Consider the following 20,539-nt stretch of genomic DNA (forward strand, 5'->3'; position numbering starts at 1 on the left):
CTTGGGCAGGTCACGTCACTTCTCTGGGCCTCAGTTACCTCACTTGTAAAACTGGGATTGAGACTGTCAGCCCCACATGGGACCAACCCGATTTGCTTGTATCCACCCCAGCGCTTAGTAGAGCGCCTGGCATTCATTCATTCATTCGTTCTATCATATTTATTGAGCGCTTACTGTGTGCAGAGCACTGGACTAAGCGCTTGGGAAGTACGAGTTGGCAACATACAGCACTGCAGAGACTCAGGTACTAGCGTTATCATTTGCAAAACTACAGTTTTTGTCGAAACAACCCAAGACTACTTTGAGCCAAGAATCCATTACAAACACTATTTTTCTCTGGGAAGACAGGAAAAGCAGAAAAGTAGCAGGATTTTCTCAAGAAAATCTGGGCTTTGGTGAATTTCCAGCCCAGCTTAAGGTCATTTTTTTTTTTTTTTTTTTTTGGTTAAAAAAGAAAGCATTTCCTTGCTGAACTTAGCATTACTTGCTAGAAATTCTACCCACAGAAATGAGATACATCTAAAATGGATTCCATTTCGTACTGCGGATGAGTGACATTCTATCCTCAAAATCCTTCCAGAGATGACAAACTGCTGCTAATAAAAGTTCTGTTCCTGACACTTACCAAGGAAACGGCGTCTACACAATGTAGATGCACGGGCCTCTGGAGACACGCATAGGGTAGTTAACGTGTTGTTTATAACTGTTCCTTCCTTGGCTCATCTGTTTCCTCATCTGTAAAATGGGGATTAAGACTGTGAGCCCCACGTGGGACAACCTGATCACCTTGTACCCCCGCCCCAGCGCTTAGAACAGTGCTTGGCACATAGTAAGCGCTTAACAAATGCCACCATTATTATTATTATTATTATTATTGGCTGTATTTAGCGGCCCAGAGAAAGCCATTTTTTTTTTTTTTTTGGCTAAGAACATCTTAGACGTGAACCAGCAGCAAGATTCCCTCCGTTTTCCATGATATTTTTGCCTCCGAGGAAGTGGGAAGGCCGCAGCGTGGCCCAGTGGAAAGAGCCGGCCGGGGTCCAGGAGTTAGACGACCTGAGTTCTGTCTGCTGTGTGACCTTGGGCAAGTCGCTTCACTTCTCTGTGCCTCGGTTACCTCATCTATAAAATAGGGATTAAGACTGTGAGCCCCACGTGGGGCACGGACTGTGTCCAATCTGATTAACGCGGGCCTATCCCAGAGCTTAGTACAGTGCCTAGCACATAGTAAATGCTTAACAAATACCTTAAAAAAGATAATAATAATAATAATAATGATGGCATTTATTAAGCTCTATGTGCAAAGCACTGTTCTAAGCGCTGGGGAGGTTACAAGGTGATCAGGTGGTCCCACGGGGGGCTCACAGTCTTCATCCCCATTTTACAGATGAGGGAACTGAGGCCCAGAGAAGTTAAGTGACTTGCCCAAAGTCACACAGCTGACAATTGGCGGAGCCGGGATTTGAACCCATGACCTCTGACTCCAAAGCCCGCGATCTTTCCACTGAGCCACGCTGCTTCTCTAAAGCAGCTTCTCTAAAGATGGGGAGATCCATACTTGCCACCCCCCGCCCCCCAACTAGAGATCCTGGGCATTAGCCTGCATGATTAACAAACAAATGTCCCCTCCCCATAGCACCTGTATATATGCATATATGTTTGTACGTATTTATAACTCTATTTATTTTACTTGTACATATTTATTCTATTCATTTTATTTTGCTAATATGTTTTGTTTTGTTGTCTGTCTCCCCCTTCTAGACTGTGAGCCCCACGTGGGGCACGGACTGTGTCCAATCTGATTAACGCGGGCCTATCCCAGAGCTTAGTACAGTGCCCAGCACATAGTAAATGCTTAACAAATACCTTAAAAAAGATGGGGAGACGGGGAGGATCCATACTTGCCCCGCCCCGCCCCCCAACTAGAGATCCTGGACATTACCCGGCATGATTAACAAACAAATGTCCCCCCCCACAACACCTGTATATATGCATATATGTTTGTACGTATTTATTACTCAATTTATTTTACTTGTACATATTTATTCTATTTATTTTATTTTGCTAATATGTTTTGTTTTGTTGTCAGTCTCCCCCTTCTAGACTGTGAGCCCCACGTGGGGCACGGACTGTGTCCAATCTGATTAACACGGGCCTATCCCAGAGTTTAGTACAGTGCCTAGCACATAGTAAATGCTTAACAAATACCTGAAAAAAGATGGGGAGAGGGGGAGAGCCATACTTGCCACCCCCCGCCCCCCAATTAGAGATCCTGGGCATTAGCCTGCATGATTAACAAACAAATGTCCCCTCCCCACAGCACCTGTATATATGTATATATGTTTGTACATATTTGTTACTCTATTTATTTTACTTGTACATATTTATTCTATTCATTTTATTTTGCTAATATGTTTTGTTTTGTTGTCTGTCTCCCCCTTCTAGACTGTGAGCCCCACGTGGGGCACAGACTGTGTCCAATCTGATTAACGCGGGCCTATCCCAGAGCTTAGTACAGTGCCTAGCACATAGTAAATGCTTAACAAATACCTTAAAAAAGATGGGGAGATGGGGAGGATCCATACTTGCCACCCCACGCCCCTCAACTAGAGATCCTGGGCATTAACCTGCAGGATTAATAAACAAATGTCCCCTCCCCACAGCACCTGTATATATGCATATATGTTTGTACGTATTTATTACTCTATTTATTTTACTTGTACATATTTATTCTATTCATTTTATTTTGCTAATATGTTTTGTTTTGTTGTCTGTCTCCCCCTTCTAGACTGTGAGCCCCACGTGGGGCACGGACTGTGTCCAATCTGATTAACACGGGCCTATCCCAGAGCTTAGTACAGTGCCTAGCACATAGTAAATGCTTAACAAATACCTTAAAAAAGATGGGGAGAGGGGGAGGATCCATATTTGCCACCCCCCGCCCCTCAACTAGAGATCCTGGGCATTAGCCTGCATGATTAACAAACAAATGTCCCCTCCCAACAGTTCCTGTATGATACATATATATATATATATATATCATCAATTGTATTTATTGAGCGCTTACTGTGTGCAGAGCACTGTACTAAGCGCTTGGGAAGGACAAATTGGTAACATATAGAGACAGTCCCTACCCAACAGTGGGCTCACAGTCTAAAAATATGTGTGTGTGTGTGTGTGTGTGTGTGTGTATGTGTGTGTGTGATATATATGTTGGTACGTATTTATTACTCTATTTATTTTACTTGTACATATTTATTCTATTTTGTTACTATGTTTTGTTTTGTTGTCTCTCTCCCCCTTCTAGACTGTGAGCCCGCTCTTGGGTAGGGACCGTCTCTACATGTTGCCAACTTGGACTTCCCAAGCGCTCAGTACAGTGCTCTGCACACAGTAGAGGCGCTCAGTACATACGACTGAATAAATGAATGAAATGACGGGAGGAAAGTGATTCAATGAGTGAGGGCGTCTTTCTATAAAGTCCCAGCTTGAACCCCAGCGGGTGAAGCTCTGACAGCCCCGCTGACGGGAAAACACAAGCGGCTTTAGTCTGCTTCGGGGAGATTTGGGAAAACGTTCCCGTCGGAGGAGATGCTGCCTTCCTCGCAGTCTAAAAAGGCTTTGTCCAAGCTAACTGAATGGTGTTCTGTTTCCTTCAGGTCGATGAATGCCCCCTGATTGGGAATCTTATCTTGGAACTGAAGTGGGGGGGGGTTAAAGAGCTCCTCACACCCTCCGTCTCTCACACTCCCCCTCCTCACCTCCCTAGCCCTCACCCTCCCGCCCCTGCCTGGGAATGGAGTAGCCGCTGACCGCCCTCACGGATACTGGACACCCGGATGCATGCGCCGCCGCATTCATTCAATCGTATTTATTGAGCGCTTACTGTGTGCAGAGCACTGGACTAGGCGCTTGGGAAGTCCAAGTTGGCAACATAGAGAGACGGTCCCTATCCAACCGTGGGCTCGCGGATGTGGAGGAAGCAGTGCGTCCCGATGGAAAGAGCCCGGGCCTGGTTCTAATCTTCGCTCCACCGTGCTGATCAATCAATCGTATTGATTGAGCGCTTACTGTGCGCAGAGCACTGGACTAAGCGCTGATGCAGGACCTTAGGCGAGTCGCCTCACTTCTCTGCACCTCAGTCTCTTCATCTGTACAATGGGGAATTCAATACCCGTTCTCCTTCATGCCTAAGCTTTTGTTAGCATGTTTGGTTTGGTTCTCTGTCTCCCCCTTTTAGACTGTGAGCCCGCTGTTGGGTAGGGACCGTCTCTATATGTTGCCAACTTGGACTTCCCAAGCGCTTAGTACAGTGCTCTGCACACAGTAAGCGCTCAATAAATACGATTGATGATGATGATGATGAACGCCACGAGGTGCCTGACCCAATTATCTTCTATCTACCCCAGAACTCAGCCCGGTGCTCAGCGCATAGTGGGCGCTTAACAAATGCTACGGCTGTCCTTATTATCACTATTTTAGACAGAAGCCTGGAGTGAGTCATGGAATGTGGGTGGAAGAGTAGGAAGGAGAGATTAAGGCAGAGAAGACGGAAGACAGCAGGCCCTCGGCCCCAGTGCTTCCTCTCCCTCCTCCACTGCAAAAACTCCTCTACAAAATTCGCTCAAAAAAAAATAAATAAATAAACGGCGACAAACCGGAGTCCTTGGAATCTGATCCCATTTTCCAGGGGTGCATTCCAGAGAAGAGACAGTCTTGTGAGATACAGTGATTTCCGAGAAGCCGGGGCCGGCGCTCTGCTCCGTCAGCTTTTCCGTGGTAAGAAGGGAAGGCGTGCGGGGTGAGGGGGCGCGGGGGAGAAGATGGTCTCTGTTCTCGTACAGATGAGGAGCATGTTCACGGATTCGGCTCCCCGGGAACCCCGCTGATGCTGCCCATAAGATTAATAATGACTAAAGTGGGATCTGCCATGTGCTAAGCGCCTAGCAACGTACAATACGATCAGATGCAGTGCCTATCCCACACCGGACTCACAATCTAAAGGGACGTCGACTCCCCGCTTTACAGAGGAGGAAAGCGAGGCACAGAGAAGTCAAGTTGCCTGCCCCGGGTTACCCAGCGGGCACGTGGCAGAGCCAGGACGACAAATGATTCGCCCTTTTAATTCATTCATTCGATGGTATTTATTGAGCGCTTACTGTGCGCAGAGCACTGTACGAAGCGCTTGGAAAGTACAACTCGGCAACAGATCAATCAATCAACCAATCAATCATATTTATTGAGCGCTTACTGTGTGCAGGGCACTGTACTAAGCACTTGGAAAGTACAACTCGGCAACAGATCAATCAATTAATCAATCAATCGTATTAATTGAGCGCTTACTGTGTGCAGGGCACTGTACTAAGCGCTTGGGAAGTACAAGTTGGCAACATATAGAGACAGTCCCTACCCAACAGTGGGCTCACAGTCTAGAAGATGGAGACAATCCCTGCCCAACGGACTCATGAACTAGAAGCGGGGGGGGAGACAAACGTCAAAACATGTAAGCAAGCATCAATAGATAGCATCAATAGAAATAGAATTACAAATATATACACGTTATTTATAAAATAAATAGAATTATAAACACGTCCATATATACACCCAAGTGCCGTGGGGCAGGGAGGGGGGTGGAGCAGAGGGAGGGAGAGGACGGAGGGGAGGGGGAGCAGAGGAAAAGGGGGGCTTAGTCTCCGGGAAGGCCTCCTGGAGGAGGTGAGCTTTCGGCAGGAAGATGAGCTTTCAGTAGCTTTGACGACGCACGTACCCATTACCCTCCGACTGAGATGGGGTGGAGGACCCCGAATCCTAAGGAGACAGAGAGGGGATCCTCTGGCCTCATGGGAAACAGCACCGCACACATGATATAGGGTGGAGGAGGGGGAAAGCATGCCAAAGGGTAGTCATAGTCACGAGACACACGTGTGCACACGTGTTTGCACAAACACATGGGAAGCCGTGTGGCCTCGTGTCAAGAGCGCAGCCTTGGCAGTCAGAGGACTTGGGATCTAATCCCAGCTCTGCCCCTGGCCTGCCGTGTGACCTCTCCCTCTAAACTCCTTGTAGGCAGGGAAAGTGTCCGTTATTCTGTCCTCTCCCCAGCGTCTAGTACAGTGCTCGGCACACTCGATAAATACGACTGACTGATGACCTTAGAAACGTCGTTTCCGGTCTCTGGGCCTCAATTTCCTCACCTGTAGAATGGGGATTCACTGCCCGTTCTCCCTCCCCCTTAGACGGACAGCCCCATATGAGCCACGCACTGGCTGACTTGACTGTCCTGTACCTACCACAGGGTTGGGCGCAGAGTAAACGCTTAAATACCAAAGTCATTATTACAATTATTACACGCAGCGGGGGGAACTCGCAAATTTATCTTGGCCCCTGGACAAACAGGGGAGACGCCAAGAGCCCCAGGGAGGTTGAAGGACTCCGGGATGGGAGCCGCTGCCAGCGTGGGCACCGAGGCTGGCCAGCCGCCGAACCCAGGCGTCCTCCGAGCTTTCGCCCCCGGGCTTGGCGGGGTGGGGATCCTAAACCTCTGTAAGGGCGCCAGAGTCAAAATATTTAAGTTCCTCCTCTCGGTCAGGCTTTGCAAACCCATTCCATTTTTCTTTCCCCTGGAAGCCGGGCCCGTCAATAAGTCACTCGGAGGTGTTTACCGAGCAGGCAACCGAGAGGCGAGTGCGGTCCTCAGGGCTTGGGAAACTCAAGCTCAGCACAGTCCCTGATCTCAAGCACTCTAACGGAAGCAGCGTGGCCCAGTGGATAGAGTCCCAAGGGCCTGGGTTCTAATTCCGGCTCCGCCACTTGCCTGCTGCGTGACCTTGGGCGAGTCACTTCACTGCTCTGGGCCTCAGTTACCTCATCTGGAAAATGGGGATTGAGACCGTGAGCCCCATTTGGGACGGGGACTGTGTCCAGCCTGATTAGCTCGTTTCTACCCCAGCACTTAGAACAGCGCTTGACACATAGTAGGTCAAGCAGCGTGGCTCAGTAGAAAGAGCCCGGGCTTTGGAGTCGGAGGTCATGGGTTCAAATCCCGGCTCCGCCAATTGTCAGCTGTGTGACTTTAGGCAAGTCACTTAACTTCTCTGGGCCTCAGTTCCCTCATCTGTAAAATGGGGATGAAGGCTGTGAGCCCCCTGTGGGACAACCTGATCACCTTGTAACCTCCCCAGCGCTTAGAACAGTGTTCTGCACATAGTATTTATTTTTAATAAATTTATTAAGTATAAATTTATTTAGTATAAATAAATATTTATTTATTTTTTACTCTATTTCTTTTTTACTCTATTTCTTTATTTGTTCTGCACATAGTATTTATTTTTAATAAATTTATTAAGTGTAAATTTATTTAGTATAAATAAATATTTATTTATTTTTTACTCTATTTTTTACTCTATTTATTTATTTATTTAATTTATTTGTACATATCTATTCTATTTATTTTATTTTGTTAGTATGTTTGGTTTTGTTCTCTGTCTCCCCCCTTTTAGACTGTGAGCCCGCTGTTGGGTAGGGACTGTCTCTATATGTTGCCAATTTGTACTTCCCAAGCGCTTAGTCCGGTGCTCTGCACATAGTAAGCGCTCAATAAATACGATTGATGATGATAGTAAGCGCTTAATAAATGCCATCATTATATAGTAGGTGCTTAACAATCTGTAGGCCAGGAGCACCTCCAAAAGAAGCGGATAATCTAAAGAACGCGGAGCTTGGCCCCGAGGCCCAGCCCTTTAGGAGAGACGAGAGGTACTGAGGGGCCCCAAACGGGCCCAAATGTCTTGGTTTCCTGCCCCAAATCATCCGGAGGGGGGGACAACAGCCACGGGGTCCAAGCCGCGGGCTGCATCTCTGGGAAGGGGAAAACGAGGAGCCCGCTCGGCGATCTCCAAGGATCACCTCTGGTTTGGACGTTGACCTTGGCCGACACCCCCCGTCTTGCGGGCACCCAGAATGACGGACCGCTGAGCCCTCCGCAGAGTGGTGTGCAATTATGGGGCCCGGAGGGTTTGGAGTTGTTTGTTTGCTTGCAGAAGCTTTGCACCGTTTCTACGCCGGCATTTTTTCCCCCCAATTGCTTCCCGTGAGAGCCTCCCCTCGGCCCCTTTACGAGGGACCGCTGCGATCCTCCTCCCTGTCGGACCTCCGGAGCTCACTTGGGATCCCGGGCACCGGAGGGAAACCGGGGGGCCTTTCTCGAGGGTCGACGAAAACCCTCTGACACCCCACCGGGTGCATAGAGGAGCGGCGTGGCTCAGTGGAAAGAGCCCGGGCTTTGGAGTCAGAGGTCATGGGTTCAAATCCCGGCTCCGCCACATGTCAGCTGTGTGACTTTGGGCAAGTCACTCCGCTTCTCCGGGCCTCAGTTACCTCATGTGGAAAATGGGTATTAAGACTGTGAGCACCCCCCGTGGGACAACCTGATCAGCTTGTAACCTCCCCAGCGCTTAGAACAGTGCTTTGCACACAGTAAGCGCTTAATAAATGCTATCATTATTATTATTCGGGCCCATCCCTCCGAGAGGGAGGCCCACGGGCCAAGCCAGGGACTAGTTGCCACAGGCAACCGAATGGTCCACCCTTTCTCTGAACTGACGACTCACAGGGTGGGCGTTTGAGGGTGACTCAGGGAGTCCGGTGGGGTCTTCCTTTCCCCCTTCCTCTCCACCCCCGCGCGCTGGGACGCGGACAGACCCTCCCGAGAGCGGCTTGTTGGGAACAGGGCCTTGTTTTTGGGAGAAGCGACGTGACATTCCGGTTGTTTTATCTGGAGAGGAGAGCGGCTGGGCCTTGGCTCATTAAAACCACAAATAAGCACAGTGTCTCGGCCGAAACCCATTCTGCTGAGCCAACTCGTCCCCATGTGGGGCCCCAGGGTCCTCTCGGGCTACTACGCGGGTCAGCGGGTCAGACTGTGTCCAACCCAATTAGCTTGTATCTACCCCGGCGCTTCCAACAGCCCCTGGCACATAGTAAACGTTCAACAAATACCACAATTATTATTATCACCCACCAGCCGGGCGGGCAGCACAGGCCTGCAAGTTGGAGGATTCTAGCCCTGGCTCCGCTGCTTGCCTGCTGTGTGACCCTGGGCAAATCGCTTCACCTCTCTGCGCCCCGGTTACCTCATCTGGAAAATGGGGCTCGGGACCGCGAGCCCCCCGTGGGGCAGAGACTGTGTCCAACGTGAGTTGCTTGCATCCACCCCAGAACTCAGCGCAGTGCCTGGCACATACTAAGCGCTTAACAAATACCATGATTATTACTACTATTATATTATTTATTTATTATATTTATAATAATAATAATTATATTATTTATATTTATTATTACTGTACGATGGGCTCCGGAACTCTGCGGTCGGCAGGAGTGTTCCCGGGGATGAGGAGCTTTAGGGCATGTAGGGTAGAATCAGAGTGAGAGAGGGCAGGAGAGGATGTCGAAGAGAAGACTGTTAACGAGGTTGCCCCGGGCAATAGTTTGCCCTATTGATGATAGATAATATAGTCTTTTTGGGGTCGCCGGAGTCAGACAGTGGGATTTCCGGGAGTCCTGGGGAAGCAGGAGCGTTGCCAGGTTCCCAGCCTCTTAGGCACACGGGAAATGTTTTCACGTTTCACCTGCCCCAGCCGCCGTTTCCCATTTTCCCCTTTAGACTATAAACTCGTTGTGGGCGGGAAACTTATCTATCGATTCTGTTATACTGTACTCTCCCGAGAGCTTACTACAGCGCTCTGCATACGGTAAGCACTCAGTAAATCCGACTGCTTAACCGACTGACTGTTCCACCAGCAGGACTCCATCTGCTCTGCTGAGGGCTGGGGGTCCAGGCGTAAGGCTGTCGGAGCGGAAGGGGACGGCAGGGAGGTTCGGGGGAGGACTTCAGGGGAAGTCTTGGGAGAGCGGGGCCGCAAATACGATCAATCAATCGTATTTATTGAGCGCTTACTGTGTGCAGAGCACTGTACTAAGCACTTGGGAAGTCCAAGTTGGCAACATATAGAGACAGTCCCTACCCAACAACGGGCTCACAGTCTAAAAGGGGGAGACAGAGAACAAAACCAAACATACTAACAAAATAAAATAAATAGAATAGATATGTACAAGCAAAATAAATAGAGTAATAAATATGTACAAACATATATACAGGTTGCATTGCACACACTAAGCACTCAGTAAATATGACTGAATGAATGAAGGAACTGAATGAACCAAACAGAGATGCGAGTCACGAAATTCTGCCGAATGCAAGAGCGCCAAATTTCCACAAAACCATGGAAGAGTTGTCACAGGTAAAGTTTGGGGACAACTTTCCCAAAGGGAGGATTTGATCTCGGGACCCAAAAGCCACCAGCAAAATGCAACACTCTGGCACACAGGGCCAACGCGTGATGCTGGCGCCGGGCAGCGAGGCTCCCGCCTTGGGTGGTCTTACCCCATCTCGCTTTCCCATCACTGTAGACGGCACCACCAACCTTCCTGCCTCAGAAGCCCTAATCTTGGCATTGCCCTTGATTCTTTTCTCTCATTCAACCCACGTGGTAAATCCATGACTAAATCCACTCGGTTCCACCTTCACAACAAAGCTAAAATCCACCTTTTCCTCTCCGTTGAAAAGGCTACCACATTAATACAATCACTTATCCTCTCCTGCCTTGATTACTGCATCGACCGCCTTGCCTCCAGTCTCTCTCTGCTGCCCGGATCGTTTTTCGACAGGAACGCTCATTCCGTGTTATCCCCAATCCTCAAGAACCTCCGGCGGTTGGCCAGCCACCTCCGCGTCCAACAGAAATGCCTCACCATTGGCTTCAAAGCCCTCAACCACCTTGTCCCCTCCTATCTTCCCTCGTTACTCTCCTACTCCGAGCCAGCCCACTCACTCCAATCCTCTAATGCCAATCTTCTCACTGTACCTCGATCTCTTCTACCTTGTCGCCGATCCCTCGCCCATGTCCCGCCTCTGGTCTGGGACGCCATTCCTCTTCAAATCCGACATACAATTACTCCCCCTGCTTCAAAGTCTCTTCCAAGAGGCCTTCCCTGACTCAGCCCTCCTTTCCTCTTCTCCCCGCCCTTCTTCATCACGCCGACTTGCTCCCTTTATTCAACCCCACTCCCGGCCCCACGGCACTTACGTCCAAATCTGTCATTTATTTATTCATATTAATGTCTGCCTTCCCCTCTAGATTGTGAGCTTGTCGTGGGCAGGAAATATGTCCGTTATAGCGTACAGGTATATGAATGAATGAACCAAACAGAGATGCGAGTCACGAAATTCTGCCGAATGCAAGAGTGCCAAATTTCCACAAAACCACGGAAGAGTGGTTTTGAAAATGGTATGCGCTCTGAATATGGTAAGCACTCAGTAAATCCGACTGCTTAACCGATTGACAGTTCCACCAGTTCTGCTCTGCTGTGGGCCGGGGGTCCAGGCCTAAGGCTGTCGGAGCGGAAGGGGACGGCAGGGAAGTTCGGGGGACGACTTCAGCTGAAGTCTTGGGAGAGCGGGGCCGCCAAGTCCCACCGCAAAGTACAGAAACGCCACTGCCACTGGAAGGAACATTGCACACACTGAGCACTCAATCAATATGACTGAATGAATGAAGGAACTGAATGAACCAAACAAGAGATGCGATCCACGCAATTCAGCCGAATGCAAGAGCGCCAAATTTCCACAAAACCATGGAAGAGCTGTCACAGGTAAAGTCTGGGGACAACTTGACCCCAAAGCCATCAGTAAAACGCAACACTCTGGCACACAGAAACAACGCGCGGTGCTGGCTTAGTACAGTGTCCTGCACGCGGTAAGTGCTCAATAAATACGACCGACTAACCTGCAAGAGGAGCCGCTCGAAGGCCAGGAAGTTGTCCCACGTGGCGGCCCGGGGGTGCTCTAAGGTCTGCACGGTGGCCAGGCCGAGCTGCAGGAGCCCAGAGTGGCTCTCCAGGGCCTTGGGGTTGGTCTTGAATAGCTGGATGTAGGACCGCAGCTGCCCCGGAGTCACTCTCCCTGCCAAAAGGAAAACACAACTTTACCATTGGGCCAACCACCGGTTGAGGAGTGGCCTGGCCTAATGGCAAGAACACGGGCCCGGGAATCAGAGGACCTGGGTTCTGATCCCGGCCCCTCAACTAGTCTGCGGGGTGATCTTGGGGAGGTCGCTTCCCTTCTCTGCCACTTAAGTACCTCATCTGTACAATGGAGATATAATAATAATAATCAATCAATCAATCAATCGTATTTATTGAGCGCTTGCTGTGTGCAGAGCACTGGACTAAGCACTTGGGAAGTACAAGTTGGCAACATCTAGAGACAGTCCCTACCCAACAGTGGGCTCACAGTCTAAAAGGGGGAGACAGAGAACAAAACCAAACATACTAGCAAAATAAAATAAATAGAATAGATATGTACAAGTAAAATAAATAGAGTAATAAATATGTACAAACATCTATACAGGTGCTGAGGGGAAGGGAAGGAGGTAAGATGGGGGGGATGGAGAGGGGGACGAGGGGGAGAGGAAGGAAGGGGCTCAGTGTGGGAAGGCCTCCTGGAGGAGGTGAGCTCTCAGTAGGACCTTGAAGGGAGGAAGAGAGCGAGCTTGGCGGATGGGCAGAGGGATTAGGGGCATTCCAGGCCCGGGGGAGGACGTGGGCCGGGGGTCAATGGCGGGACAGGCGAGAACGAGGTACGGTAATAATGATAGCATTTATTAAGCGCTTACTGTGTGCAAAGCACCGTTCTAAGCGCTGGGGAGGTTACAAAGTGAAAAGGTTGTCCCTTTTACAGATGAGGGAACTGAGGCCCAGAGAAGTGAAGTGACTTGCCCAAAGTCACACAGCTGGCAATTGGCAGAGCCAGGATTTGAACCCAAAGCCCGTGCTCTTTCCACTGAGCCACGCTGCTTCTCCAAGCCCACAGGTGGCCATTATCCTGTTATTCACTGGGCAGAATTATACCACACGAGCAAGGACGGGGCTGGGGAGCGGTCCTCGAGGCACGTTTTGAAAACCAGCACCTTCCGACCACGGCTGACCTTCATCAATCGTATTTATTGAGCGCTTACTATGTGCAGAGCACTATACTAAGCGCTTGGGAAGTCCAACTTGGCAACATCTAGTGACAGTCCCTACCCAACAGTGGGCTCAAAGGGGGAGACAGAGAACAAAACCAAACATGCTAAAAAAATAAAATAAAAAAGACATGTACAAGTACTCGTCCCGTATCAAAATATCCCATCTCTCACTTGATGGTGAAGTCGGTGTTTGCAATGGGGAACTCACTATTTGAACTTTTTTTTTTTTGAAATAGCATTTGTTAAGCGCTTGATCTGTGCCAGGCACTATACTAAGCGCTGGTGTAGCTACAAGATAATCAGGCTGGACGCAGTCCACGTCCCACACGGGGCTCACGGCCTTAATCCCCATTTTACAGATGATAATAATAATGGCATTTGTTAAGCACTTACTATGTGCAAAGCACTTTTCGAAGCGCTGGGGAGGCTACAAGGTGCTTCGGTTGTCCCATGTGGGGCTCACAATCTTAATCCCCCTTTTCCAGATGAGGGAACTGAGGCCCAGAGAAGTGGCGTGACTTGCCCACAGTCACCCAGCTGACAAGCGGCGTAGGCGGGATTTGAACCCCTGACCTCTGACTCCAAAGCCCGGGCTCGTTCCACTGAGCCACGCTGCTTCCCTGTGCTCCAGATGAAGCCACTGAGGCCCCAAAGTGAAGCGACTGGCCCGGGGTTACACAGCAGACGAGTGGCGGAGCCGGGATTAAAAACCACATCCACCGACTCCCGGGCCTACGCTCTATCCGCTAGGCCACACTGCCTCTCCGCCTATCAATCAATCAATCAATCAATCATATTTATTGAGCGCTTACTGTGTGCAGAGCGCTGTACTAAGCGCTTGGGAAGTCCAAGTTGGCAACATCTAGAGCCAGTCCCTACCCAACAGTGGGCTCACAGTCTAAAAGGGGGAGACAGAGAACAAAACCAAACATGCTAACACAATAAAATAAATAGAATAGACATGTACAAGTAAAATAAATAAATAGAATAATACTTATCAAAGTATCTTCCAGAGAGCTGACCAATCATTCATTCATTCAACCGATGGTATTTATTGAGTGCTTATTATCTGCAGAGCACTGTACTAATAATAATGATGATATTTATTAAGCGCTTACTATGTGCAAAGCACCGTTCTAAGCGCTGGGGAGGTTACAAGGCGGTCAGGTTGTCCCACGGGGGGCTCACAGTCTTAATCCCCATTTTCCAGATGAGGTCACTGAGGTCCAGGGAAGTGAAGTGACTTGTCCAAAGTCACACAGCTGACTAGTGGTGGAGCCGGGATTAGAACCCACGACCCCTGGCTCCCAAGCCCGGGCTCTCTCCACTGAGCCACGCTGCTTTATATCTACCCTGATTAGCTTGCATCTACCCCAGTGCCTACTACAGTGCCTGGATAATAATAATAATAATAACAACAATAATAATGGCATTTATTAAGCGCTTACTACGTGCAAAGCACTGTTCTAAGCGCTGAAAATAGTAAGCTGGAAAATTGTAAGCGCTCAACAAATACCACAAAAAGACAAACGAATAAGCACTTGGGAGAGTCCAATAGACAAAAGAGTTAGTTAGAAGGCATATTCCCTGCCCACACGAGCTTACAATCTAGAGGGAGCAATGCCGGTATGCCTTGATCCTGAGGGAAGGCCAATTTCAAAACAGTATGAGGATGCTTTCGTATTTAACGAGCTTACAGTCTAGGGATTTAACCCTAGATTAATAATTTTATTTTGTTAGTATGTTTGGTTTTGTTCTCTGTCTCCCCCTTTCAGCCTGTGAGCCCACTGTTGGGTAGGGACTGTCTCTATATGTTGCCAATTTGTACTTCCCAAGCGCTTAGTCCAGTGCTCTGCACATGGTAAGCGCTCAATAAATACGACTGATGATGATGATTAATAAGACTGCCGGCACCCCCCGCCCCCCGGCCAATTTAGCTTTCTTCTCCTTTCCAAAAAAGCAAACAAATAAGCAGAAAGGGCCGAAACCGAGGCCGGGTGCTTTCATCTTCAAACACCGCCGCTCCGGAAGGGGATCGGCCCGGCGGACCCCTCTGCCTCGACGTCGGCCCGTGAGCGGCCGGCGGGGCGGAACTGTTGACAGCCAACTTAAGTTGCCAACTGGTACTTCCCAAGCGCTTAGTCCAGTGCTCTGCACACAGTAAGCGCTCAATCAATACGATTGACGATGATGATGATGACAGCCTGACCTTCTCGGAGGAGGTCGGGACCCGAAGCGTGAGGCTTCAGAGGCCAAAGATCGGCCGGGGGACGAGGAAAAAACCCCACTTTCCCCTTGCCCAAGTCGCCGGAGCTTCAGGGATCCTCCGACAGATCATCCTCATCCGTCGATCCATCAGTAGGATTGAAGCGCCTACTGTGAAAACTCCTCGAGAGACTAATTGATCAATCAATCGGGGGTATTTATTGAACGCTACCAGTGTGCACAGCACTGTACGCAGCACATCCCCCCCGCCTTACCTCCTTCCCCTCCCCACGGCACCTGTATATGTGTATAGATGTTTGTACGGATTTATTACTCTATTTTATCTGTACATATTTATTCTATTTATTGCATTTTGTTAATATGTTTTGTTGTCTGTCTCCCCCTTCTAGGCTGTGAGCCCGATGTTGGGTAGGGACCGTCTCCACATGTTGCCGACTTGGACTTCCCGAGCACTTAGTACGGTGCTCTGCACATAGTAAGCGCTCAATAAATACGACTGGATGAATGAATTTATTACTCTATTTTATTTGTACGTATTTATTCTGTTTATTGCATTTTGTTAATATGTTTTGTTGTCTGTTTCCCCCTTCTAGACTGTGAGCCCGCTGTTGGGTAGGGACCGTCTCTAGATGTTGCCAACTTGGACTTCCCAAGCGCTTAGTGCAGTGCTCTGCACACAGTAAGCGCTCAATAAATACGATTGATTGATGAGTACAGCGCTCTGCACACAGTAAGCGCTCAAGTCACTTCACTTCCCTGTGCCTCAGTGACCTCATCTGTACAATAGGGATTGAGACAATAGGGATCTGTACAATAGGGATCGTCCCCCTCTCCATCCCCGTCTTACCTCCTTCCCTTCCCCACAGCACCTGTATATATGTATATATGGTTGTACATATTTATTACTCTGTTTATTTATTTATTTATTTATTTTACTTGTACATTTCTATCCTACTTATTTTATTTTGTTGGTATGTTTGGTTCTGTTCTCTGTCTCCCCCTTTTAGACTGTGAGCCCACTGTTGGGTAGGGACTGTCTCTATGTGATGCCAATTTGTACTTCCCAAGCGCTTAGTACAGTGCTCTGCACATAGTAAGCGCTCAATAAATACGATTGATTGATTGATTGATTGATTGATTGAGACCGTGAGCGCCACATGGGAGGGGAAGGGAGGGGCAATCAATCAATCGCATTTATTGAGCGCTTACCGTGTGCAGAGCACTGTACTAAGCGCTTGGGAAGGACAAGTTGGCAACATATCTTTCCAGGCACAAACTGGCCCCTCGGCTGACCATTCTTTCAGCATCTTGGGGACTCCCAAATAGGTTGCCGAACCCACGCTGCTCTGTATTTTGTATGTGAGCGAGGGGAGGCAATGATGACCGCGGTGTTGGAGGTCACCTGCAGATCACGGGGAACGGCGTGGCTCAGTGGGAAGAGCACGGGCTTTGGAGTCAGAGGTCATGGGTTCGAATCCCGGCTCCTCCACAAGTCTGCTGTGTCACCTTGGGCAAGTCACTTCACTTCTCTGAGCCTCAGTGACCTCATCTGCAAAATGGGGATGAAGACTGTGACACGTGGGACAACCTGATCACCTTGTATCCCCCCCCAGCGCTTAGAACAGTGCTTTGCACATAGTAAGCGCTCAGTAAATACGATTGAATCATCATCATCATCATCAATCGTATTTATTGAGTGCTTACTATGTGCAGAGCACTGTACTAAGCGCTTGGGAAGTACAAATTGGCAACATATAGAGACAGTCCCTACCCATCAGTGGGCTCACAGTCTAAAAGGGGGAGACAGAGAACAAAACCAAACATACTAACAAAATAAAATAAATAGAATAGATATGTACAAATAAATTAAATAAATAAATAAATAGAGTAAAAAAAAATTTTTTTTTGATTGAATGAATGAATGAATGAATGAATGAACGGTTCTGGCCCCAACGCGGCCACTCACGGGCGGCTTGGGGGTCTTCCTGGACTGGATTTCCCAGTGGGGAAGAAATACGACTGAATGAATGAATGAGGGCGGGTCGCTGCACTTATAATAATAATAATAAATAATAATAATAATAATAATAATAATGTTGGCATTTGTTAAGCGCTTACTATGTGCAAAGCACTGTTCTAAGCGCTTGGGGGGATACAAAGTAATCAGGTTGTCCCACGTGGGGCTCACAGTGCTCAGCACACAGTAAGCGCTCAATAAATACGATTGAATGAATGAATGAATGAATCCCCATTTTACAGATGAGGTAACTGAGGCTCAGAGAAGTTAAGTGACTTGCCCGCGGTCACACAGCAGATGTGGCGGAGCCCGGATTCGAACCCATGACCTCTGACTCCAAAGCCCGGGCTCTTTCCACTGAGCCACGCTGCTTCTCCTAGCGAGCCGCCGGGAAGCTCCCAGAACCATTTATGGAGCCTGCGGCCGCCCCCCGAGCCTTCAAAGACTCTCACCACCCCATTTCGTCAAGGAGAAAAGCCAGCCGGAGCTGGTCGCAGATGCCCTCCCGGGGTCAAGGGTCGCAAGGTCAGGGATCTGACGAGGCCCCCAATCTGCCTCTGTTCCTCGTCACGCTCTGGCCACGGCCCCTCCGAGGAGACGGCCGAACCAAGCCCAGCCCACTTCGGGCGGTGGCCGAGCTGATGGAGGGAGGCTTGGCCTCCCTCTGCCCTACCCGGAGGCAAAAATCAATCAATCAATCAATCAATCAATCGTATTTACTGAGCGCTTACTGTGTGCAGAGCACTGGACTAAGCGCTTGGGCAGTCCAAGTTGGCAACATATAGAGACAGTCCCTACCCAACAGTGGGCTCTCAGTCGAAAAGGGGGAGACAGAGAACAAAACCAACCATACTAACAAAGTAAAATAAATAGAATAGATATGTACAAGTAAAATAAATAGAGTAATAAATATGTACAAACATATATACATATATACAGGTGCTGTATAGATCGTGGGCAAAAAGATCGTGGGTCTCTGCCCAGCAGACTGAGCCCTTTCCTTCCTCTCCCCCTCGTCCCCCCGATCTTACCTCCTTCCCTTCCCCACAGCACCTGTATATATGTATATATGTTTGTACCTATTTATTACTCTATTTATTTTACTTGTACATACCTATCCTATTTATTTTATTTTGTTCGTATGTTTGTTTTTGTTCTCTGTCTCCCCCTTTTAGACTGTGAGCCCACTGTTGGGTAGGGACTGTCTCTATATGTCGCCAATTGGTACTTCCCAAGCGCTTAGTCCAGTGCTCTGCACATAGTAAGCGCTCAATAAATACGATTGATGATGATGATGACGTTCCGACAGGGAAGACGGCGCCTGGGACCTCCGCCTTTTCCGGGAATGGACTTGGTTTTGCCGGCATCTCTCCGTGGAGGGGGAGAGGGGTACTTTATTTCGTACGCGGCAGAGGGGCCCATTTATAAATCTGCAGGTCTCAAGCCGCCTGGGGCTCTCTGATGGATGAATGAATGTGGCATCCCCGTAATAGGGAGAGAGGAACAAGGAGGGGAAAACAGGGAGAGGGGCCACGGGTTGGGCCTGGGAAATGTTGCTCAACACATAAAAGCTTCCTTATTTTTGTATTTAACGCTCCCTTCGATGCCAACGCTCGCTTCGATGCCAATCCCCACCCTGATGGAGGGAGGCTCGCCGGTGGCCCACGGGCCGGTCCAGGGCAACCGTTGGGGGCTGAGGTCTGGAGAGCGAGCGGTTCCCCCTGAAAGTCGGGCAGACTTTCCGGGTGAAACCAGACACCGCCCGAAACAAAAGCGGTTTTGGGTTTCGTCGGTCTCCGGAGACCCCACTGAACCTCTGGCCCGTGAACCCTGAGAGCCTCCCGCTCAACTTGGGCCCGGCCCGGTACAGAGTCTGTCCGTGGCGCTCCGGGAGGGAGCCCTGGGGTTCTCACCGCTCCAACCTTGACCATCCCCGAACCCCAACTGTTTTCTCCAAGCGGCAACTTGGGACCCTAAAAGCGACGGACAGCAGCAGAAGGAAGAAGGGCCCGAGTTAGAGGTGTCAGCTCCACGGGACGAGGGCAGGGAGACTACGAGCCTCGGTCCTCTTTCCTTGTTTCGATGTCTGTCTCCCCCGCTTCTAGACTGTCAGTCTGGTGTGGGCAGAGATTGTCTGTCTTTACTGCTGAATTGTACTTTCCAAGCGCTTCGTGCAGCACTCTGCACACAGTAAGCGCTCAGTACATTCAATCGTTACTTATTTTACTTGTACATAGCTATTCTATTTATTTTATTTTGTTAGTATGTTTGGTTTTGTTCTCTGTCTCCCCCTTTTAGACTGTGAGCCCACTGTTGGGTAGGGACTGTCTCTAGATGTTGCCAATTTGGACTTCCCAAGCGCTTAGTCCAGTGCTCTGCACATAGTAAGCGCTCAATAAATACGATTGATGATGATGATGATTGAGCGCTTACTGTGTGCAGAGCACTGGACTAAGCGCTTGGGAAGTCCAAGTTGGCAACATACAGAGACGGTCCCTACCCAACAGTGGGCTCACAGTCTAGAAAGACTGACTGAATGAATGAATGAATCAATCAATCGTATTTACTGAGCACTTACTGTGTGCAGAACACTGGACTAAGCGCTTGGGAAGTCCAAGTTGGCAACATATAGAGACAGTCCCTACCCAACAGTGGGCTCACAGTCTAGAAGGGGGAGACAGAGAACAAAACCAAACATACTAACAAAATAAAATAAATAGAATAGATATGTACAAGTAAGATAAATAAATAAATAGAGTAATAAATAGGTACAAACATATATACATATATACAGGTGCTGTGGGGAAGGGAAGGAGGTAAGATGGGGGCGATGGACAGAGACAGAGAACAAAACCAAAACATACTAACAAAATAAAATAAATAGAATAGATATGTACAAGTAAAATAAATAAATAAATAAATAAATAGATAGAGTAATAAATAGGTGCAAGCATATATACATATATACAGGTGGGGAAGGGAAGGAGGTAAGATGCTGTGGGGAAGGGAAGGAGGTAAGATGGGGATGATGGACAGAGACAGAGAACAAAACCAAACATACTAACAAAATAAAATAAATAGAATAGATATGTACAAGTAAAATAAATAAATAAATAAATAAATAAATAAATAGAGTAATAAATAGGTACAAGCATATATACATATATACAGGTGCTGTGGGGAAGGGAAGGAGGTAAGATGGGGGGATGGACAG

General features: G+C 48.7%; 1 protein-coding gene across 1 annotated transcript in view; it reads right to left on the reverse strand.

Annotated features, from left to right (window-relative positions):
* The window catches only part of SCFD2 (sec1 family domain containing 2), a 156,937-nt gene that overhangs the window by 101,802 nt on the left and 34,596 nt on the right, over positions 1–20,539 (reverse strand). The window contains exon 4 of the mRNA XM_038769117.1: positions 11,844–12,019. Within this exon, the coding sequence (XP_038625045.1) occupies positions 11,844–12,019 (176 nt within the window). The remainder of the gene's footprint in view (positions 1–11,843; positions 12,020–20,539) is intronic.

This window comes from Tachyglossus aculeatus, chromosome X5, assembly GCF_015852505.1.
Source record: "Tachyglossus aculeatus isolate mTacAcu1 chromosome X5, mTacAcu1.pri, whole genome shotgun sequence".
In the NCBI taxonomy this organism is placed as follows: domain Eukaryota; kingdom Metazoa; phylum Chordata; class Mammalia; order Monotremata; family Tachyglossidae; genus Tachyglossus; species Tachyglossus aculeatus.